Below are 25138 nucleotides of genomic sequence, written 5' to 3'. Positions count from 1 at the left end.
CTCCATTAATGCCACATCCATCCTTATTTCCCACAGTGGGGGAAGAGACTTCCAGTCCCAAGGGAGACATTTCATTGAAATAAACCCTCAGGAATGAATTTTCTGGGGATGTGAGTTAATGTGATGAATTTTGAGACTCCTGTTAGTAATTTCCTTGGCATCTTTTAGTGTAATTTGAACAGAGATGTCTGTAGCTCATTACAGGTATTTTACATCCACATGGTGAATTGCAGGGGCTGCTTGATTTAAATAAACAATTCCTTTTAGGGGGTCAGGCTTACCAGAAAAAGTAACCAAGCAATTATTTGCAAAAGGGCTCTTTCATCCATGCAGCAGATTTTTAGGGATGACCTACTATGTGTCAGGCATTGCTCTAGGCCCTGGAGACACAGAGGTAAGCAAGGCTTGTATTGTCCCTACAGATAAAGATCTCTTTTCTAGCCATGGAACACTGAGATTTCAAACAAATGACCTCCTTGCTGTCTTGTGTGGCTGTAGACTTCTTACACAGAATTTAGCTGAAAAAGCATTATTTTGTACCAACATTTCACTCCTCCTGGAAATGATCATAATTGTAGGACTCTTCATTATCAAAGGAAAAATAAAACCAACTTAAAAAAATATATGAAAATATAATTAGCATCTCCAAGGATAAAAATAGAATCAAATAATCTAATAAGTGGGCTTTGCCACTTTGTAGCTGTTGAGACCAGGAGAAAATTCCCTAACCTCTCTGGGCTGTAACTTCCTCTGTGATCTGAGAACATTCCTTTAGCCCAATTCAGCTCACAAGGTTCTGGGTTGACTAAATAGAAAAGGACTTTTAAGAGAAACTAGGAAACGTACAAATCTTGTAAGAAGATTTCTGCTTTGACCTGGCTGTGGGTGTTGCTGTATCATTCAGAATACATTAAGTAAAACCATGTGTGCTCCCTCCAGAAGAATTCCATTCCAGGCCAACCATAGATGCATGCCCAAAACAGACATTTGGCAAATATGTTGCATATGCTTTTTTTTTTCTTTTCTTTTCAGAGTCTGAAGGAAATCAGTACCTGTTACTATGTATCTGACACTCTGCCTATCTCCCATTCTCCCTCCCTTCCACTTTCCTTTCTGTCTTTTAATCCTTAAATAAGTATAGTCTTTAAGGTAGGCAGCTATGACCCAAACTCTTTTTAACTTGTTTTTTTCAACAGCAGAGCTCTTTAGATATAAAAAGATAAGGTCACATACTTAAAGCCAATTATTGTGAGAGTAGAAAAGCCTGGATTCAAAAATTGTATAATTTGACTCCTGCTGCTGAGAAAGTAATGGAGGAGTATGATTGAGCTGTGGGGTTGGAGGAGTCCATCAGGAAAGCAGAGAGCAGAGTGTTGGTCTCAGGAGAAGACCCACAGGCCATTTTTGGGTGCACTCTTATCTTGGCTTTGCTTTCTGTGTCAACCTTTAAGCCACATATGTCACATATATGTGATGTACAGCAGTCATCATATTTTCAGAGTTGGGGGAAACTTCTCCCAAAACTTCCCATGTGTTTTCAGGTTCCTTGAGACTTAAGAACCATCCTTTTCTACTGCTGGGCAGCTCATTTATTTATTGTTTATTTGAAAAAGTAATTTCTTACATGACGCTCAAATTTATTTTCTGAAATTCAAGAATTCTGGTTCAAATGGGCACAAGGCCTATGGTGTAGAATCTCTGTAAAATTTTGTGAGACAAAAAATTCAGAACACTTAGAACATTGCCTGGCCTATTGTTAGAAGTCATGAATTGAAAAAAAAAATCAGTCAGAAATATAATGGGAATAAATATCAGGTATTACACTTTGTTCTGTTCCATTTTTTTTTTTTAGATTTTAAAAGTAAGGTTTTCAATAGATAAAAGAATTTCTCTCATCCTACTGAGTTGTCTCTCTCCCAGCTTTATTTAGAAAATACACATAGAAAAATTACAGTTTTTAGATATTTTCCAAAAAAAATATTTTATTTTACAAAGATATTTTATTTTACCTCCCCTAAGGAAATGCATTATCTCATTCCTTTGGGGCATGTACTGAATGCTTTCTCACACTCATGAAGTCATACATATACAATACCTCATCATAACAGAAAGGATGTGACAAAGGAGTTTAAATTCAAAGTTTCTGAAATTCACACAGCTAGTTTTTGATGGGGGGACATGTCTGGAGCAAAAACTTCTTAAATAAAACTTGGAATAGAAGGAAACTTCGGATCAAGGTCCTCTACAAAAGATCTATAATAGCTTCATACTTAATGATAAGATACCAAAGAGCAGGAAAAAGATGGGGATAGTCACTCTTACCACTCCTGTTCGACCATATGATGAAAGTTCTAGCCACTGCAATAAAGCAAGAAAAATGAAATGCAAATCATCTCGATTGCAAAGGGAAAAATAAAGCTTGTTATTCTCAAAGAGATGATAGTTTTTATAAAAAAAAAACCATGGAATCTACACAAAACCCTCTTAGAACTAATAATTGAGTTAAGCAAGGTTGCATTATATAGTTACTTAAGTGGAGAAAGGCTATTATTTCCAGCAAATGGTATTGGAACAATTATGGCACCATCCAGGGAAAAAATTAACTTCAACAATGATTACAATTTATACAAAATTTAACTCAGAATGGAAAATAGATCTAAGTATAAAACATAAAATTACAAAAATTTTAGAAGAAAACAGGAGGAAAAAAAAAATCTTCATTTCCTTGGATTAGGCAAAGAGTCCAGTATAGATAAGATGCTAAGAACAAAATAGATAAAATACATCATAAAAAAATGGCTTCATCAAAATTAGAAATGTTTGCTCTTAAAAATTAACCATTAAAACACTGGAATAAAAATATTTGCAAATATATATCCAACAAAGAACTTATAGCCAGACATACCAAGAATTCTCGAAACATAAGAATAAAAAGTAAACAAAACACCACTTTTTAAACAATTGGCTAACATTTGAGCATATCATTTAGTAGAGAAGATAAAGGATGACAGATAAGCACATGAAACAATGTTCAACATCATTAGACCTTAGGGAAATGTAAATTACCACATGAGCAGGGCATGGTGGCACACACCTGTAATCACAGCAGCACCAGAGGTTGAGGCAGGAGGATCTTGAGTTCAAAGGTAGCCTCAACAACTTAGTAAGACCCTCGGCAACTTAGCTAGTCTCTTTCTATAAATAAAATATAAAGAAGGGCTGGGGATGTGGCTCAGTGGTTAAGCACCGCTGGATTTAATCTCTGGTACAAAACAACAACAATAGCAAAAAACCCCACAACAACCAAAACATATGTCACCACATACCCATAAGAATCACTAACATTAGGAAAATTGACAACACCAATTGCTGGCAAGCATGTAAGCAAATAACACTCTCATACCATTGTTTCCAGGAATGTAAAATGGTACAATCATTCTGGAAAAAAAATATTTTGGCATATAGTTTCTTATAAGTTGCACACACTTTATTATTCATCAGTTCCACTCCTACATACTTAACCTAGAGAAATGAGAAATTATATTCACACAATGCCTGTACACAAATGTCAGTAGCAGATTTATTAATGATCTCCAGAAACTGGAAACAAACCTAATTATGCTTCAGTGATTAATGGATTAACAAGCTGTGTTCCATCCATAATATAGAATATTACTCAGTACTATTGATATTTGCAACAACACAGATGAATTTCAAAGACATTATGCTGAGTGAAATAAGCTGGTTTCAAAGAGTTACATATTGTATAATTCCATGTGTATGATCTTATGGGATAGACAAGCTAAAGATATGGAGAATATATGTGGTTTCCAGGGTAGAGAAAGTGTTTGACCAGAAAGGCCTTCATGGGAGTATTTTACAAGATGATGTAACTGTTCTGTGACCTGATTGTGGTGGTAGTCACATAAATATACACATTTGCTCATACTTATAGAACTGTATACCAAAAGACTCATTATGTATACATTGGAAAATTAAGACTGCACTAAAAAATAATACTGAAATTAAAAATCCGTGGTGAAAAAGGAATAGAAGGCAGAGTTCTTAGCTTCCTACCTTTCTCATTCATTCATCCATCCATCTGATTCCTCTTTTATCTAATCAATATTATCACTACTTATTTAAAATTGACATATGAGAGGTACTGAGGGGACATTCACGTGTATATGATAGCATCCCTCTCATCAAGAAGCTTAGATTTATTGGGGAGATGGACAAGTATTTAAATGATTCTAGCATGCTTTGCTTCAAAGTCTTTAATAGAGTTGGGCATATATTACATTGAATCATAAATGAGATCATGACTGTTAACCTAAGTAAATTGGGGGAACACTTCTCAGAAAGAATGCATGTTTGATTTGATGCTGAAGAGATTAGTAGGAATTTATTAGAGCATTTGGATGGAGAGAAGAACCTCACAAGTTCCCAGAATTAGGAGAGGTAGTGTGTGCAAGGCTGTAAGTTATGACTTGGGGCAGAATGAAGGGAGACAGAGCCAGTAGAGAGGGTTGGGAGGACTCAGTGAGAACTTGTAGGCCACACTGGACTTGCTGAGTGCACCTGTGTTATCTGCCAAGACACACAGCAGAAGGGCTGTAATAAGCAGATTCTCCAGGGCCTGGTGGAGGGTTAGATTGCTTTGGACCCAGGGTAGGCACCTGCTGCTGTTCTGCACACCTCTCCTGCTTCATCAAAATGAGAGCCACATTTGAAGTTTGTGTGTATTTTTTTTTTGAGGAGTGGGGAGAAGTGATCTTTTAGGTGTGTATAAGCAGGAAGACTGGAAGCGTGGAAACCTATAATTTTCGTTTTCCCATTGAAAGGCCATGTGGTCCAGAGAAGCAACTAAACCTGTCTAGATTCCTTTTCCCTTACTGTAAAATGAAACAGAATTAATGATTTATTTATTTGTTCGGGGAACAGAAAACAAGATATGCTCTCAAAAGGACAATTAAATGTTGCTCTTTATAGTTCCCAGAGCAAGGCAGGGATACTGGAGTCCATGTGAATATCAATATAGAAATTGGTGTTTCCCCTGTATTTATTCCTCCCCTCTCAATTCTCTCCACTGTGCTGAAACACTTTCTAGGTAAGGAAGACAAATGATTCTCAGATTAAGCCTTATACTGACTGGAGGAACTTATTCTCTATTTCTCTCTCTCTCTCTCTCTCTCACACACACACACACAGACACACACAGCCCCTCCACAAATCAATGAGTGAGAAATTCCTAGGGAAAGTTTCTGGAAATTGGCCCTCTACAATTGTCCTGGTGATTCTAAAGTACAGGAGTGAGAATGACTGCACTAGATCTGAACTTCTCAAACTTTAACAAGCTCCTGCTCATGCTCCATCAGAACTTGTGAAAAAATACATTCCATATTTCTGACAAGCTCTCAGGTGCTTCTTAGGGTCCAGGGACCACAATTTGACCAGCAGTATGCTGGGCTGTGTTAAGGGGGATATATAGATAAACAGGACATGATGAGCATCAAGGAGCTCCAAGCTGATGGGAGACCCAGATGCATGCATAGATCACTGCTGTGACCTAATGTGCTGAGTTCCACAGAGACTCTGATGTGAGTCTCATGGACAGAGTGCTATGGGAATTGGAAGGAAAGCTTGTTCGTCTGCCGGTGATGGAAGGCTTTAGAGAAGAAGACTTCTTAGGAAGTCTTCTTATGGCTTGAATGAGATTCTCAGGGAGAAAGTGAGAGTGGGAGAACTACACTAGACCTGCTCTGTCCAACAGGAGAGCCCTTTAGTCATACGTGGTTATGGAGTCTTGAAATGTGTTGTCCAAATGGAGGTATGCTCTAAGCAAAAAATAGGTACCAGGTTTCAAAGACTTACTATGAATCAAAGAATGAAAAATAGCTTCTTAATAATTTTTATATTGAGGACATCATGCAATGATTATATCTGGGGGTATATTAAGTTAAGCAAAACATTAAAGTTCACTTTAGTGTTTACTCTTTTTTGCCATTTTAAGAGTTGGTTTCTTTTCTGTTTTTTTTTTAATTTTTTAATTTGTTTTAATTAGTTATACATGAGAGTAGAATGCATTTACGCACTTTGATATCTCATACAAAGATGGTATATAATTTCTCACTTTTCTAGTGTACATGTTGCAGAATCATATTGGTCATGTAGTCACATACTTACATACAGTAATAATGTCTGTTTCATTCTACTATCTTTCCTATCCCCACATCCTCTCCCCTCCCCTCCCATCACTTCTCTCTACCTAATCTAAGGTAATGCTATTTTTCCCTAATGCGCCCCCCCACCTTATTGTGAATTAGCATTCGCATATTTGAGAAAACATTCGGCCTTTGGTTTTGTAGGATTGGCTTATTTTGCTTAGCATGGTATTCTCCAACCATTTATGGCAAATGCCATAATTTTACTCTTCTTTAAAGCTGAGTAATATTCCATTGAATGTATATACCATATTTTCTTTATCCATTCATCTATTGAGGGACACCTAGGTTGGTTCCATAGTCTAGCTATTGTGAATTGAGCTACTATAAATATTGATGTGGCTACATCACTGTAGCATGCTGATTTTAAGTCCTTTGGGTATAAACCAAGGGTGGGATAGTTGGGTCAAATGGTGGTTCCATTCCCAATTTTCTGAGGAATCTCCATACTGTTTTCCATAGTGGTTACACCAATTTGCAGTCCCACCAGCAAATGTATGAGTGTACCTCTTTTACCACATCCTTTCCAACATTATTGTTGCCTGTATTCTTGATGATTGCCATTTGGACAGGAGTGAGATGAAATCTTAGAGTGGTTTTGACTTGCATTTCTCTAATTGCTAGAGATGTTGAACACTTTTTCATATATTTGTTGATCAATCGTATTTCTTCAGTGGAGTGTCTGTTCAGTTCCTTTATTGTTCATTTTTTAATTAGGTTATTTGGGTTTTTTGGTGTTAAGTTTTTTGAGTTCTTTATATATTCTAGAGATTAATGCTTTATTGGAGGTGCATGTGGCAAAGATTTTCTCCCAATCTGTAGGCTCTCTCCTTGATGTGTTTTCATGTTATTAATTGTTTCATTTGCTGAGAAATAGCTTTTAATTTGAATCCATCCAATTTATTGATTCTTGATTTTACTTCTTGCGCTTTAAGAGTCTTATTAAGGAAATCAGATCCTAGGCCGACGTGGTGAAGATTTGGGTTTATTTTCTCTTCTGTTAGGCTCCGGGTCTCTGTTCTAGTGCCTAAGTCTTGGATCCACCATTAGTTGATTTTTGTGTAGGGTGAGAGATACAGGTTTAGTTTTATTTTGCTACATATGGATTTCCAGTTTTGCCAGCACCATTTGTTAAATAGGCTATCTTTTCTCCAGTGAATGTTTTTGGCACCCTTGTCTAGTATGAGATAACCATATTTACGTGGGTTGGTCTCGGTGTCCTCTATTCTGTTCCATTGGCCTACAGTTTATTTTGGTGACAATACCATGCCATTTTTGTTACTATAGCTCTGTAGTATACTATAGCTCTGTAGTATAGTTTAAGGTCTGGTATTGTGATGCTTCCTGCTTCACTTTTCTTGCTAAGGATTTAGCTATTCTGGGTCTCTTATTTTTCCAAATAAATTTCATGATTGCTTTTGCTATTTCTATTAAGAATGTCATTGGCATTTTAATAGGAATTGTATTAAATATGTATAACACTTTTGGTAGTATGGCCATCTTGACAATATTAATTCTGCCTATCCAGGAGCATGGGACATCTTTCCATCTTCTGAAGTTTTCTTCAATTTCTTTCTTTAGTATTCTGTTGTTATCACTGTAGAGGTTTTTCACCTCTTTTGTTAGATTGATTCCTATATATATATTTTAAGCTATTGTGAATGAGTAGTTTTCCTAATTTCTCTTTCAGTGGATTCATTGCTGATTTAAAGAAATGTGTTTGATTTATGGGTCTTAGATTTTATATCCTGCTACTTTGCTGAATTCATGTAGGAGTTCTAGAAGCTTTCTGGTGGAATTTTTTTTGGATCTTCTATATATAGAATCATGTAATCCACAAATAGTGATAGTTTGAGTTTTTCTTTACCTATTTGTATCCCTTTAATTTTGTTCTTTTGTCTAATTTCTCTGGCTAGAGTTTCAAGGATGATGTTGAATAGAAGTGGTGAAAGAGGATATCCTTGTCTTGTTCCAGTTTTTAGCAAGAATGCTTTCAATTTTTCTCCATTTAGAATGATGTTGGCCTTGGGTTTACCATATATACCTTTTACAATTTTAGTTATGTTCCTACTATCCCTAGTTTTTCTAGTCTTTTGAAATGAAGGTGTGATATATTTTGTTAAATGTTTTTTCTGCATCTATTGAGATGATAATAGAATTTTTGTTTTTAAGTTTATTATTAAAATGCATTACATTTATTGATTTCTGTATGTTGAACCAACCCTGAATCCCTAGAATGAATCCCACTTGATTGTAGTGTACTATCTTTTTAATATGTTTTTGTATGGGATTTGCTAGAATTTTATTGAAAATTTTTGCATTTAGGTTCATCAGAGATATTGGTCTGAAGTTTTCTTTCCTTGATATGTCTTTGTCTGGCTTTGGTATCAGGGTGATATTAGCCCCATAGAACGGGTTTGGAAGGGTTTCCTTCTTTTCTAATTCATGGAATACTTTGAGGAGCATTGGTGTTAATTCTTCTTTGCAAGTCTTGTGGAACTTGGCTGAGAATCCATCTGGTCCTGGGCTTTTCTTGGTTGGTAGGCTTTTGATATCCTTTTTAATTTCATTACTTGAAATTGATTTGTTGAAAGCATACATGACCTCCTCTTTCAGTTGGGGTAGGTCATATGACTCTAGGAATTTGTCAATGTTTTGATATTTTCTATTTTATTAAAGCATAAATTTTCAAAATAGTTTCTAATTACCTTCTGTATTTCAGACATGTCCATTGTGATATTTCCTTCTTCATCTTGTATTTTAGTAATTTGAGTTTTCTCTCTTTTTCACTTCATTAGCATGGCCAGGGGTTTATCTATTTTATTTATTTGTTCAAATAAATAACTTTTTGTTTTATCAATATTTTCAATTGTTTTTTTTTTGTTTTGATTTCATTAATTTCAGCTTTGTTTTTATTTATTTCCTGTTTTCTACTGTTTTTGGTGTTGATTTGTTTTTCTTTTTCTAGGGCTTTGAGATGTAGTGTTAGGTTATTTATTTGTTGACTTTTTATGCTTTCAATGAATGCACTCAATACAATAAACTTTCCTCTTAGTACAGCTTTCATAGTGTCCCAGAGATTTTGATATGTTGTATCAGTGTTCTCATTTACCTCTAAGAATTTTTTATTTCATCTTTAATTTCTTCTAGTATCCATTCATCATTCAATTGTGTATTATTTAATCTCCATTTGTTGCAGTATCTTCTATTTTTTATTTTATTGTTGATTTCTAATTTCATTCCATTGTGGTCTCATAGTGCGTAGAGTATTATCTCTGTTTTTTTTTTTTTTTTTGTATTTACTAAGAGTTGCTTTGTGGGACAAGATATGGTCTATTTTAGAGAAGGAGCCATGTGCTACTGAGAAGAAATAATATTTGCTTGTTGATGGATGAAATATTCGATATATATCTGTTAAGTCTAAATTATTGATTGTATTATTTAGTTCTATAGTTTCCTTGTTTAGGTTTTGTTTGGAAGACTTGTCCATTATGAGAGGTGTGTTAAAGTCACCCAGTATTATTGTATTGTGGTCTGTTTGATGAGAAGGGTTTGTTTAATGTACATAGATGCTCCATTGTTTGGAGCATAAATATTTATAATTGTTATGTCCTGCTTACATATGCTTCCCTTAAGGAGTATGAAATGTCCTTATTTGTCTCTTCTGATTAACTTTGGCTTGAAATCTACTTTATATGAAATGAGAATGGAAACCCCTGCTTGTTTCACAATCTGTATGAGTGATAAGTTTTTTCCTATCCTTTCACCTTCAGCCTGTGGATGTCTTTGCCCATGAGGTGAGTCTCTTGAAGACAACATATTATTGGGTCTTGCTTTCAATCCAATCTGCCAGTCTGTCTCTTTGGATTGATGAGTTTAGGCTGTTAACATTCAAGGTTACTATTGAGTTATGATTTGTATTCTCTGTCATTTTGATTTATTTCTGGGTTTGGGTTTGTCTTAGTTTCTCATTTGGTTGAATTTCCCTTTAGTGCAGATATTTCTTTTGCCGGTTTTCACTTTTTTCCCATTTAATCCTCATGGAATATTTCGTTGAGAATGCTCTGTAGTGTAGGCTTACTAGTAGTGACTTATTTTACTTTTGCTTATCATGGAATGTTTTAATTTCATCTTAAAATCTGATACTTAATTTTGCTGGACATAAAATTCTTGGTTGGCATCCATTTTTTTTTCAGAGCTTGAAATATAGTATTCTAGGACCTCTTAGCTTTTGAGGGTCTGGGCTGAGAAAACAATTGAAATCTGAATTGGTTTCCCCCTATGTGTAATTTGATTTTTTTCCTCTCACAGCCTTTAAAATTTTATCTTTATTCTGTGTATTAGTCATACTCATTAAAATGTGTCTTGGTGTGGGTCTGCTGTAATTTTGTACATTAGGGGTCCTGTAAGCCTCTTGTATTTGATTTTCTATTCCATACTTTAGGTTTGGGAAATTTATTCCTTTGGTTTGTATCTCTGCTCCTTCATCTATTCTGATGACTCTTAAACTTGGTCTTTTCATGTTATCCCATAATTCTTGGATGTTCTGTTCATGGTTTCTTACCATCTTCTCCACAAGTTAAATTCTACTTACAATATTTTATATTTTGTCCTCATTGTCTGAGGTTCTGTCTTCCAAGTGGTCTAGTCTGTTGGTGATGCTTTCTATTGGTTTTATAATTTGGTGTACTGATTCCTTCATTTCAAGGATTTCTGCTTGTTTTTTATTTTTTTATTCTTAACTATCTTTAACTCTTCATAGAAGTGATCTTTCACTTCCTGCATTTTTTTCTTTGATTTCACTCCTTATACTATCCTTTACTTCACATATCAGTGTAACTATATACAATCTGAACTCCTTCTTGGACATTTCTTGTACTGTGTAATCGGTGGCTTCTGTTGTTGAAGCATCTTGGTTTGTTTGGGGTGTTTTATTCCCCCTTTTTTTTCATTTTGTTAGTGTGTTTTTCCATCTAAAAGTATGGATTCAAGACAGGATAAATTTTATCCTGTAGACCTATAGTGTCCCTGAAGGTTTCCAGAGCTTCGCCTTTACTGGTGGGACCAATATCAACAGCATACAGTGTACACAATATATAGCCTTAAACCTAATAGCTCCCACTAGGGCATCTGCTGCTTTCTCACATTAAATCAAAATAATGAGTTCAATAACTATCCATAGTACAAACAGAATATTTGTTAAAACAATTTACAATTTCAAATGGTAGATGAGAGAACAGAGGTAGTGTAATATGCAATATTTGCGAGGGAGGAAGAGAGAGCTAGAAGTAAAAATTCACAGGAAGAGTGGAAGAGGAGCCAACAGAGATTGCTATGGGTTGGAGAAAAGTTGGAAAGAATATCCAAGAAAGTAGACAAGAGAGGAAAAATAAGAAAAAGAGAAAAAAATTAAAGACATAAGAATACAACAAAAATACAAAACACCATTCATGAATATCATTGTCTGACACTGATGCATAGAAAACACCCTGTTCCAAATATGGTACAGAGATTAGTGAACCAAAAAATAAAATAAAATAAGTCTTGATGGAAAGTTGAACTGTCTCTGTCAGTGTTCAACAGTTTCTCAGATGTCTCTGACATCTTTTTGGATCACCAAACCCAGATCAGCCCTCGCGAACCCAGTCTCTATCCACCGATCTGGGCTTCAGATATCTAAGGCTTGGCCACGCTGCAGTCCCAAGATCTCAATGCTGCTCCTACTTGTAGAGAGACCACCTGGGATACACTCATGCAAAGGAGCAACCTCCAAATGCAGCAGCAAGACAAGGGCCACCAGCACTCTCAGCAGGAAGACCCCAGGCTCCTCCAAACCTAAAGGCACACCCACACCAGACCTGTAGGTTCCAGCTGGAGTCCCCATACAGAGGCTCTTGTGGTGGTAAACCTGCTGACACCCAGGCCCCAGGCCCTGGCTGGTGTCCCCAAATGAGTGCAGCCATGTGCAACCAAACCTGGAGTCCCCTCTGAAGCAGTCCTCTGGGCTGTGGTAGCAGCGGTAGTGGTGGTAGTTGTTGGCAGCAGGCAGCAGGTTAGCAGCAGTAAAGGCGGCTGCAACTGCAGCTGTTGGGGCAGCGTCACCAGGCGATCTCCAGCGATCACCAGCAGTGTTGGCTTCAGTTGCATCCAGGACAATGGTTTCTTCAGTGGCAGCAGCATCCAGAAAGAAGACCTCCAGGAGATCTCAGGCTGGCAGCAGAGGAATCAGAGGCAGCAGCCATGGCGATAGCGGTGCAGGCAGCAGTTGATTGACAGGAGACTTCCAGTTCAGTTGCAGCGACCACAGAGGTAGCCTTGGAATTTGCATCTGAGGTAACCAGGCCTTGCCCAGAGAAGAGACGTCCAGGCATGGCAGCGGTGTCTGGGGCAGTGGCTTCCTGCAGCATCCTATATTTACTTTTAAACATGGCTACAGGCAAGTTTAAAAGGTCCCTTGTGACTCATCATATGTCTGTTGGACAGTGCTGCTCTAGACCCACGAATCCTGGAGCAGCAACTCCAGCCAGCAGAGCAGCACTGACAACCCTGTCCTAATGCCTGACTCCCACAGTCTGGAGCAAACCTGGCATGAGCTGTGCCTGTCCTTGTTTAGATACACCAATCTCCACTCTGTCCCAGTCCTGGCCCGCCTCAATGGGAGTCAGACTTCCAGATGAAGCTAAAACCATTGAATTATCCCTTGCCCTGGCAGAGTTTAAACAGGGCAAAGCCAACTAGTTTGGTTAACAACAGTATAAATCTGTTTCTGCCATGAGATTCAGTATTGAAATGGCCTTTCCCTTCATTCTCTTCTGAAAACCATCTTTCTCTGAATGTCTCTTGTGCATTCTTCTTTTTCTGACACTCATTTATTCAGTCACAGACACACACACACACACACACACACGAGCACACACACACAATCCATCCAAGAGGCAATTGAGTGTAAGTAGAAAGAGCAATCACTTGGTGACATGAGTAGAGTCGGAGAATGAACTCTTCCTTAGAAGTTATTTGACCTTGGACACATCTCTTAGCTTTTCCACAATCCCTCATTTAGTGTTTTCCTATTTGAAAAATACTAACAAATATAAGAATTATTTTTATAATATATTTTTTTCATCACTTTCATAACAAAAGTCTTATTATAGAAAAAAATTACAGCAAGGGAGATTTCAGTTCATAAACAAAAGATTCATAATTAAGAAAAACTAAAACTGACACAGGCTGCTTTGGAATACTGTGAGCTCTTCTTCACTGGAAATTCCCCAAGCGCAAGTCAGATGGATGTCTTCTAGGGACACTGTGGTAAGTGAACCTGGATGTGGGCAAGTTTTAAAACATCCGGATATTCCTGAATTTTCTAGAATCAAAACCCCTAATACATGTGCCACCATTCCTTGTCCTTGTGCCCTCCTCAATCCTCATTAGTCAATCGCTCTACTTTCTTGCTAAGTCAAGACGACACCCGATTCTTCTTAACAGAATGTCCAGGCAGGTGTAAGTAAGCAAATGGGCCTGCCATGCAGGTAAAATGATTAGCCCTGCAGAACCGAACTCCAGGCTCCAGAAATGTAGATTATTGACTTGTAAAGGCCCTTGGATTATTGATTAGTTCAACAATTTTCAGACTGTGTAACTCAGAGTTCTAGCAGCTCAGAACTCAGAGGCCAAGATCAAGAGGGCGCTGAGCAGTGGAACTAAGGACTGTTGCCTTCCCTTCAAGTACAGCATGTGCAGGAAACTCTGTGTATTAAGGGGATAAGATCATCTTTGATAAAAAGATTCCAGATTTTTTTTTCTTTTGGAACAGATAAAAGTTTTTCAAATTGCATTTTCTTCAAAAAAAGGTCAACATGTGTGAGAACATGCCTGAGGTGACATAGTCAGCCAGTGACAGGAACCGAACCTGAATGTGGGTTCTTATCTAATTTACAGCCTGATTTCCTTCTGTATTTCAAATGCATAGTGATTAGGATCACAGGTTCTTGTACCAAATTTCCTGAGTTCAAATCTCAGCTCTGCTACTTCCTTAAGCTCAGGATCTTAGGCAAATTTGTTAATCATCCTGTGTCTCGGCTTCCTCAATTTCATCATTTATAACATGGGGTTGAGAATGATTGTAATTTCTCACTGGATTGCTTCAGGGACTAAACAACTGGATGCCTGTAGTTCTTAGAACACTAGGGAACAGAGTGGCCTCTCAAAACTGTCACTGTTGTCATCTTTGTCACCATCCGCATTATCATATGGTCATCACAGTCAGGGGCAGATAATACGTTTGGCAGGTGGAATGGAAGGAGTCCTGAATGTCCCTAATTTTGAATTCTGAATGTCCCTAATTTTGCCAGACTGTCTCTTGTGCTTTAAGAAGATGGAGAATGTGGGGATTTTCCTATGAGATATTAGAAGTGTCACCAACACTTTGAGTCCATAAGGGGAAGGAGTGAAAACTGCCTTTTTTTCCCCTTTTTCTTTCCTTTTATTTGTGCTTGTTGATTTTGTTTATTTTTAGGATCCACTACAATTTAAGTGCTGCATTAGGCATCGGCAGCACTGTCATCTTTTTTTGCCCTGTGTCTGCAGATAGGTCACCTCATTCCCCATTCAAGAAGGGGCTTAGGGAGGCTAAGTAACTTTTCAGAGTTCCTTTGTATCTTTTGCTTTTACCTATTCACATTTGGAAGTTAATGTTGTTATTTAAAATAAACAGCTCCTGGGTATTTCTCTAAGAACAGACCTGAAGAGCTGAATTCGCTTTTTGTTCACAGTTTTAATTCTCTTTTTCAATTTCTGACGATGTGCATATTACCCAGAGGGATGGCAGTTGAGCGAATCATGGAAAATTCTTTCCTCTGAGGTGGCAAAAAACATGATGCCTAGGAGGTTTGAATATTTAGTGATCTCAGAGGTAAAACATGATCGCAAGTCACCATATAATTCAACATAACCAAAATGTCTAGGCTTTTAATGGAATTCAATTCAGGTTAACTAGCATTTACTGGGGCTTGATAAAACCAGCTTTTGAGGAGAGAAAATGATGGTTAAGACTTTATTCCTGCTAGCAAGTAGGTAATTCTTTTGGAAAGGTTTGGTGAGGCCCAAACGGGACTTTAGGGTGAAAATTGTTGATACAGATGAAAATATTTCCTTGTGGAATGATTAGGATTAGAAGCTGAAGAATTAAAAGCTGCTTCCCTGAGTCCTGCAAAACTCTTGGCAGGAGTGAAACCCCTTTAGAAGAAATGAAGGTGAAGTGCATTCGACTGTCTGGGTCTCTCTGTCCCCATTCCCTGATGCTTTGAGTGTGCTGTACCCAGCATGGATCTCAAGGAAATTCATTTGTGAGTGTGCTGTCATGGGTCCAAAATCTTCTGAGAAAAGAATTCATTTTATGTTCTCTGTTTCCTAGAATGGCAGGGAGTGTCGGACACCTGCAGCCTCTCTAGGCCCCTTGATCTAATACAAAAGAAGTGAATCGGTATATTTGAAGCAGCCCTGCTCACCTTACCAGAGCCTTGGTCTATCATCTCTAGGGTAAGAAGGCATGGAGGCTGGCCCCAAGTGGGACATACTACTGCCTTCCCTAAATATCCTGCTACTGTAGAGCTGCTTTTGAAACAGGGCCTGCTATTTCCAAGTGACCGAGCAGATCCATCCATTCCTGTTGCAGGGACAAAGCTTTTCACTCCCAGTTTTTGTAAGTGGAGTAGTCACCACACCAGCTCCTAGAAATGTATGAGGAAGACTTTTTACAATTATAAATGTATGAGTCATAAGGATTAACCATTTAGGAAATCACTGTGGCTTTCCCATGGGAACATCTAAATGAGATCTTCTATAGTTTGGTCTACCTAGTTTTTTGAGGATGTTTCAGAGGATTGAATGGAAAATAAAAGTTCAAAAATAATGATTACACAAAGTCAGTCCTTTAATACATAATTATGTAGTATGTTCTATGAGCTCTGCCTCATAAAAATTCATGTTTAGTTTTTTTTTTTTTTTTCTTTCACTCTCTAGTTCAAGAATTCCCTTCTTAGCTAGGAGCGGATTGTGCAAGCCTACAATCCCAGAACTGATATTGAGGCAGGAGAATTGCAAGTTTGAGGCTGGCCTCAGCAATTTAGCAAGACTCTGTCTTAAAATAAAAATAAATAATTAAAAAAGGGCTGGGGATGTAGCTCAGTGGTAAAGCATATCTGGGTTCAATCCCTGGTACCATTAAGGAAAAAAAAAAAAAAGCTTTAATTGTTTTCTCACCAGGCACAATTGTCCATCCAGGCTAAATTCTCAAGGGCTGCCTCTTCCCTGAAGACTTCTTGATTTTTCCAGCTCAGACCATTGTGGTTTTTTTTTTTCTTTTCTGAATACCCATAGCACTTAAGGAAAGTAAGCAGTGATATGAACTCAGAATATGACTTTATAATAGGACCTGTAATAGCATAAACTTTTGATTCCTAATAACAAAACTATTTAACTTAATATAAAGGGATGCTAAGAGTTAAGTCTCTTTTCCTTCTCTATTTATAAGTAAAAAAAAAAAAGAGCTAACATTCATTGATCCTTTAAATGTATTCAGCAATTTGCTAAGCATTTTTCATGCATAAATTTATTTAATCCTGACAACAGCTCTCAGAGGCACATACTAAATTGTCTACACCTCACAGATGAAAAGTTGTGCTGCTACTCAGCCAAGGGCAGTCAACACAGAGTCAGGCCAGGATTTGAACTCAGTACATTCCAGCTTCAGAGGTTTTTCTCTCAAGTACAATATACTCAAGATATCTAGGTCACTTCTATTTTATCTGGTATTATTTTATTGGTATTATTAAAACCAAACCCAAAGGCCATACTTGGTAGAAATCTGTTTGGGGATTTCAAGATAATTATGTAATAAATATCTGTCTGGAGTTTCATCATGGAATCCTTACAAATGTATCCAGCCTCATTTGGAGATAAGGTCTATAGCTCAGATTTGAGATCTTTTAAGAAATGTAGAGCTTGAGCCAAGTGGTGTCCCCTGCTCACCTTTGACTCCCACATCCCCCATCACCCTCAGCCACTTTAACTTGCTAGAAAAGTCTGCCTGGTAACTCACTCTGCCCCGACTCTGGGTTCTCATCAGGCAGTGGGCACCATGGTACTTATTATCATATCTCTGTGTTTTGAAAAATAAAAACATTGAGACTTTGAATATTTGAGTCCAGCTAAAGACTGCATGGCCCCTGAATTTTAAGTAGATTTCAGAAACCATTTTAGTGCTGCTTTCCTGTTAAATTGGACTTTTAATTCCATGCTGGGCAGTGGCAGACTGAGAGAATGCCAAGAAATAGGATGAGTTGGGCACAAGATCCCACTTGCCATGAGCCAAAGTTTAGGTAGGATTTGATTTTGTTTGGGGTGGTCTTGAATACCCCTCATTCTTTTTTCAAAGTGTGCAAATGAGAGACACAATAGGAAATAGCCATGTGGAGAATGAGCCCGTGTGTGGGGAATAAGCAGGTGTCCCCTTGTGTCCTTGTGTGCACCTTTGATTACCAGTTTAAGAAGCTTTCTGAGACAATGACAACAAGGACACAGGTTGTCATGTCAACATCTGTGGTTTCTTTACACGTATTTACTGCAGTGTTTTGTTGTGCTTTGGTGCTTTATTCTAGGAGCAAATTAGTAGGGCTGTGCAGGTCCAAGAATATCCCTGGTGGGCAGGCAGTGTGCTCCAAAGCAGAGCCTGGGCTCCCTGCCTTCTCTCTCCTCTCAGCCAGGGTGGAAAGCCAGGCCACTCTTAGCTTTCTCTGTGCACAAAAACAAAGAAAGAGACACCTGCCTGCCATACTTAGAGAATGTTGGGCATGCTGTTCTTGCTGCAGGGTTGGAGAATGCTTAAGAAGGTCTTCTCTTCCCTGGAGAGATAGATTGGGATCAAATTACTGAGAGGTTGGAAATAAGTGGATCCCTGAGTCTCATTTGGACTATAGACTTGTTTGTTTGGCCTTATGGTGTTGTCTTGCGCCATACTGAAAATGCAAATTAGCTGTCAATTTCCTACAATTTTTTTTTAATTTTCTGCCTCTAATTTTAACATACTTTGTGCATTTCTAAACATCTAAAAGATTAAGATGTTCCAAATAAGGACTTAAGTTTGTACATAGGAGTGCTGAATACACTACACATGTGTAATGAGTGTTATATATGAAAGTGTCTTATAAGTAAGATCATTCTAGCCTAGAATCTTCTTCCATTTCCTTCCCGCCTATTTCACATGTGATACAGGAACATGTGTCACTCAGATATGATATTACAATATCGCTTCCAAAAATCCTTTTCAGAAGATTGCCTTTCCATGAATTTTAACACAAAATATTCAAAATGTGTTAGTTTACTAACTCTATTTTTGTCCTACATGGGCAACCTCTTTAATATATACAGAATAGATATTATAAAATTAGAGCTCCTTTGACCAGTATATATACAATATGTGTTACAGCAAAGTTAAATGAAATGCATGTAGCATAAAGGGTAATGAGTAAACTGAAATTTTCTAACACACTATCTTTTTTTTTTTTTTTTTTTTGCTTTTCATACTTGGATTGAACTCGAGGCACTCGACCACTGAGCCACATCCCCAGCCATATTTTGTATTTTATGTAGAAACGGGGTCTCACTGAATTGCTTAGTGCCCAACTTTTGATGAGACTGGCTTTGAACTCTCAATCCTTCTGCCTCAGCCTCTGGAGCAAGCAGGGATTACAGGCGTACACCACCAGGCCTGGCTAACTTTTTGAAATCAGTAAATTTTGCATTAAAAACAGAGATACTTATCTTCACTTGTAAAACTCAGAAGGTTTTATACCTGCATGTCAATGATGAACTGGAGCTGTCCCTTAATGAGCAAGTATTTATCCTTTCATGGTGATCCTTTCTGTGCCTTAGTGTTCCTCAAGCCAAACCATGAACCAGCCACCATGGTTTAGCTTACTGTGGCTCATCTCTTACACATAATTTGCTTGGCACCTTGGGCATTTGCATTTATTAGAGTAGTTATCAAAGGCCTTCTGTTTTCATAGAAAGATATCTAGGTCTTGTCCTGTGGTTCTCAGAACTTTTGGTGATTTTGGCAATGGGAAACATTAACTGAGGCTTAGGTTTTAAAGGTGACTTTAGCTGGTCCTCCCTGGCCCTTCTGGCTTCCAAGCACACATCCACATGAACCCTTGTCATGAGGACACTAGGCAACACAGGTGAGAAGAGTGTGTTCTCAGCAAGAGGCACAGATAATAAACTGAAGGGGAGATAATCTGGACATGCTTCAGAGGCCTGACTGCCCAGGCTTCAGAACCAATTGTATTATAGGGAATGTGAAAGAAAGAAAAGTTAAGGGGCTAAGGTTACTGGCAGATGGTAGGTCTGCTGATGGAGAGAATGAAATAAATGTTAGTTAGACATATTTGGATTGTGACTACCAAAGCAAATAGACTTTGCTCAAATAAGAACCCTCAAGAAGCAGGAATGCATAGCATATTATGTAGCATTTCCCACCAAAATGTTTATTTGTTAAATTAGTATCACGTTTATAAATTAATATGTGTAATAGCTAGCAACATAAATAGAAGTAAGCCCCTTACTAGATACCAGGCTTTCTTAGAATAGAAAAATCTGTCTCATTAATTAATATATTCCTAGTATGTCAGTGATGCCTAGTACATAGTATGTGCACAAGAAATAATTATTCATTTAATTAATTAATTATAGTTAAACAGGAATAATTTAATCTACCCTTATTTTAACTCAATAACTGCAATTTTTTTCTTATTCAAGCCTTTGCTCTTTGTCTCTACTGCCTACCAGCCCCTGAATTGTAGCCTCTGACACTTACACAATCAAATACATACATCCAAGGAACCAGTTGCATTAGATAGATGCATACAATAATGCATGTGCATTTTTATCTTTAGATGATAAAGATTTCCTCACTTTCAATCTTCAAATGATCTCTATGTTTCATTTGGACCATCTGCTTCTAAATTCCAGGAAATGAGCAATAATCACTTTTAAAGCAAATTTACACAGTATTTTTTCACAGAGAATCATCTGTAGTGTTTCTTAGGGACCAAATAACCCAATGGATTGTCTTTCGGGGGCAACCCTTTTGTCATAACAGAACACCTTTGAGGTCCAGGCTTTCCTATTCAGCTACCACTGCCACCATGAGGGGATTGAAAGTGATCAGCTGTGAGATCTATAGAAGATTTTGTGGGTAATTACATAAGATTTAAGGATTTTACATAAGAAATAAGGATTGCATTCTTTCTATAAAAATAATAAAGGTGTGCACAAGGTGAAAATCAAGTCCCCACTCTAGTTCTATTTCCTTAAGTCCATTCTTTTCCCCAAAGTAACCATAGTTAATTTTTATATGTACCATTTAAATTTTTTTCTATGCATTTATAGCATAGAAGTATATATCTATGAAGACAAGAGTTTTTTTAAAACCATAAGTGGGATCATGCTAAATATAATGCTAAATAGTTTCTCAAAAGATTGCAGACAGGTGCATCTTGGAGAAGTGCATGTGGGTGCATGTGTATCAGCCTAATCTTTCAATTTCCCCCTGGCACTCTGTCATATGTATGCAACTTAGTTTATTTAAATGTTTTTTAATTCATAGATATTTAGCCTGTTTTCAATTTTCCCTTCTCTGAATAATGCCACAATGAACATCTTTGCCCTTCCTCTCTGTGAAAATATATGAATATTTCTGTAGAAAAAGAAAATCCCTTGAATTAGAATTGCTGGCATAAAATATGGACATGTAAAATTCTAATAGGTACTTCAAATTCATTCTTCCAAAAACTATACCAATTTACTCTTTTGCCAGTAGACTATGTGATTAACTCTTTCCCCACTCTAGGTATTGACATTTTTAAAAAATAATTTCAAATTTTATGCACTCACGGTTATTTTAACTTACATCATGGATTCCCATGAAGTAGAGCTTGGAGTGCTGATGGGAGCTCAGCTCACCATTTCTCCCTGTGTCTAAGCATTGCTCTGTCCTCCTGTTTCAGATGCTCACTACCTCACCTGCAGGATCCAGGAATGTGCAGAGACAACTCGGAGTGGTCCCTTTGCCCGCTCCATTGACATCAGCTCTCTGGTTGTCCAGGACGAATATATCTTCATTCAGGTGAGTACAGATAGTGCAGCCACATAGGAAGAGACTATGTGAGAGAAGCTGGCTGCTGGCTGGGAAATGAGGTTGTGAGGATGTGGGAGTTAGGCCATTATCCCTCCTTCACTGAGGGGCCCAAGCCCCCTTGAAATATTCCAGGCCTCTGATGCAAGACAAAGATATTACATAGCCCAAGGTATTTAAGGGGCCCACTAAAACCCTTGGTTGGATTGACATTTCATGCTAACAGAATTTTCTTGAAATGATTAGGTCTTGGGCTGGGGTTTGAGGTTATTTAAAGTCAAATGTCTAATGGGTTTTGACTTTAAGTAATTTATCAGTGTTGCATTCTATTTCTGTCCAAAGTGACTTGTCAAACTTGGGAATGAAAATCCACAGTACATTTAGCCTCTCTAGGATTTTCTTTCTGGAAAAATCAAGAACTCACTAAATTTCCCCCTCTCTTCCCACTGTTTACTACCCTTGCAAACATCCAAGTCCCAGATCCCATAGAGAAAACCAGGTGGAACTCACAATATCAGACATGCAAAGGAATCTTTGTTTTGTGCTTTGAGTTTTACTATGTACTGAAGGAAGTACAAAGTAGAACAAGAATGAGGGAGAATTACACGTGATGCTCCACCTGATGACTGACACTGTGCATGTGACAGATCAAACCTGGGCTTTGATAACCACCTTGCATTTCTCCATCATTCTCCTCTCAGTTGTTCTGTAAACTATTTCCCACAGGAAACCTGAACTTTGGCAGCTCCCTGTGTTTGCTCAGACCTAAGCATCTGAATGGCTTTCTTTTTCTGTCTCCTGACCTGAAAGTGCAGCCCACACTTTCTCCCCTGAGACTTTCTATGAACTTTCCTCCCTCCTGCCCACTCTTGCAGTGCTGTGGTCTCTCTAGCACACATGCCATTTGGAGCCATTGCTTCCTAAATCAGAATGTATTTGTTTCCTTCTTTCCAAATTGCTTTTTACACTTAGGGCAGGGAGTATTTTACACGACATTTTATTCTTCGCTCTTGGCCCTACCAGGATGTCTTTGCAAATCAGGGTACTCATTGCTCATCGAACACTTGTCATGTAGATAGATTTTTGGTGCAGCAGTTACTCCATCCTACAAATTAGTTGCGTGGATTTTTTTTTTAAGGTCTAGTAAAATACACAAAAAGTATCCAAACACTCAGAAACCAATTTGAAGGAAGGAATGAAAGCGGAAGTCTGTGTGACTTCAAGGGGAAAAAAAAAATCCCTGTGTCTCAGCTTGATTTAAAAACCAGAATCTCAGGATCATTTCTCTAAATCCTGGCAGATCATTATCACTCTCATTATCTTAATCACAGTTGTTTATTGAACACGTACACTGCAAAATACACAATGCTATTCACTGCTCCCCAGACTTCTACCTCTGGCCTGTTTCCCTTTGCACCCAGGATTCTCTGCCTGAGCAGTCTCATGGTTTGGATGACTTTCAACTCAGTGAGTCTCATGCACTGTAGACATCAATATCTAATAGCCACCTCAATATCCAAATCTGTATATTCCACAGGAATGTAAAACCAACTTGACCCCCTGACATGATCTTCTACTAGGTCACTCAAAGTAGAAACCCACGAATATGTTGTAAAATTGAGTGAATCCACTGCCTCTGCTGGTTCCACTCAGTTATTTCTCAGATGTTTCTTTTCATTCCATTCCCATTGTTATGGTCCCCATGTGTTATAGTTAGATATGAGGTGTCCCCCGCAAAGCTCATGTGTGAGACAATGCAAAAATGCTCAGAGGTGAAATGATTATGAGAGCTGTAACCTCATCAGTGGATTAATCCACTGATATGGATTAACTAGGTGGTAACTCTAGGCAGGAAGGGTGAGGCAAGAGGAAGTATGTCTGTGCCTTTAGGGTTTATATTTCATCCCTGGTGAGCAGGAGCTCTCTACTTCCTGATTGCCATATTCTGAGCTGCTTTCCTTGATTGCATACTTCCACCATGATGTTCTGCCTCATCTCAGACCCAGAGACGTGGTTTTGGCCAACCCAGGACTAAACCTCTGAAACTTTGAACCAAAATAACCTTTTCCTCAGGTCTATTGGTTATGGCAATGCAAAGCTGACTAAAATACCACATAAGGCTATTTTCTTATCCTCTTTAGAGAAGGTTTTTTTTTTTTTTTTAATAGAAGCGCAGGAATGATTTATGAATTTACCAATTTGATTGCCCCTTCCTCAATGCTAAAGCTGTATATAATGATGAACATGGCAGAATTATTTCTGGGAAACATGACTTAAAATTTTAAATCTCCAATATTTGTTTTCCTTGTGTGGTGTGAAGTTTTCAATAACTCTACGGGCAGATAACTAATATTTTAAAAAATAATTCCCCTGAAAAATTTTTATTTCATTTATTATACTGGAAGCAAGTAGAGGTGTTATTTTTTTCAATCAGCATCATTTTCATTTTGTTTAAAAGGGATATGGGGTTCCTTACCTGGTATCTGTGAAGCCCCTGTTCTATGAGCAGTGGTTAGGATAGTGAACGTGAGAAAGTTCTTGCCTTAGTAAAACTAAGTCTAGTGGGGATCAGGGGAAAAAAAATACACACACATACACACACATACACACACAGAGATATGAAAAGCTGTGAAGTGTAATGCTAATCGGGGCATGTTGGGCAGAGCCTGATGACCAGCAGCTCTTGAGCCTGTGGCTTGCCACACTCAGCTGTGTGACCTTGAGCTGCACTTCACTTATCTATAAAAAGAAGATACTTGCAGCACCTCCTTCATAGATTGCCGGGAGGATTTCTTTTGTCACTTACTTTCGAGTGTCCAGCACTCCAAAGATTCTATCATATGAACATTTGCTCTCTATCTCTCTCCTTTACTATTATCTATTTATCTACCCACAGAATATATCCGGTGATGACAAGTGTTGTGGATAAAAATAAATCACATAGTACAAATGTTGGGGCCCCAAAAGGTCTTGCCATTTTATTAGGAGGACTAAGGAGGCCTTATCAATTGGGAACAAGGAATGGGGTAGCAGACGACAGTACAGTCAGCAGGGAGCCAAGTGTGTTGGGCCGGAGCTCCCTTGAGCCCTCATGGGCATGTGGATTGAGCAGTTAGAGATGAGAGGCTGCATTCAAGAGCAAGGGTGGTCCGGGAGGTCGTGGCTGACTGTATAAACTGGAAGGTTGTCAGCATACGGAAGTCATCAAGGGACTTTCCTATAGACAGAAAAGAGAAACAATACCAGCACTGGGCCCCTGGGGCATCCTGTATGAAGGGTTTGGGGAGATGAGTAGGAGCCAGCAAATGAGACCCTAACTGAGCATTGAGAGATAAGGTCAGAAAGGTGGTGGGGTGCTGGATCCCACAGGCCCTTGAAGCCTGTCTTAAGGACTTCAGGTTTTACTATCAATAAAATAGGAAAGCAAGGATTAATTATGCCTAAAATAGTGCAAAAAATACACTCCAGGTTTTATTAATCACCAAATAAACACAAATTAAATACTATTATTTGCAACGATCAAATACCCAAGATTGGCATTGAATGAAACAATAGCAGAGGATTGCAGATAAATAGGCACAAATAAGACTAGTTAGCCACTGGTGTTGAATCAGCCCTTCCCTCCTCACAGGTGAGTTTGGCATTTGCGTTGGTAGCTAGGACACCTGTACCTTGGTTCTGATCATGTGTGTTTAATGTTCAATTACAAAAACTTTTTCTT

General features: G+C 38.0%; 1 protein-coding gene across 1 annotated transcript in view; it reads left to right on the top strand.

Annotated features, from left to right (window-relative positions):
• Sorcs3 (sortilin related VPS10 domain containing receptor 3) overlaps positions 1-25138 on the top strand; it is a 579229-nt gene that overhangs the window by 412681 nt on the left and 141410 nt on the right. The window contains exon 7 of the mRNA XM_027930160.2: positions 21290-21408. Coding sequence (XP_027785961.2) covers positions 21290-21408 — 119 coding nt within the window. The remainder of the gene's footprint in view (positions 1-21289; positions 21409-25138) is intronic.

This window comes from Marmota flaviventris, chromosome 4 (genome assembly GCF_047511675.1).
Source record: "Marmota flaviventris isolate mMarFla1 chromosome 4, mMarFla1.hap1, whole genome shotgun sequence".
Taxonomy (NCBI): domain Eukaryota; kingdom Metazoa; phylum Chordata; class Mammalia; order Rodentia; family Sciuridae; genus Marmota; species Marmota flaviventris.
Note: the sequence above shows the minus strand (reverse complement) of the source record. Positions and strands in the feature narration are given on the sequence as shown.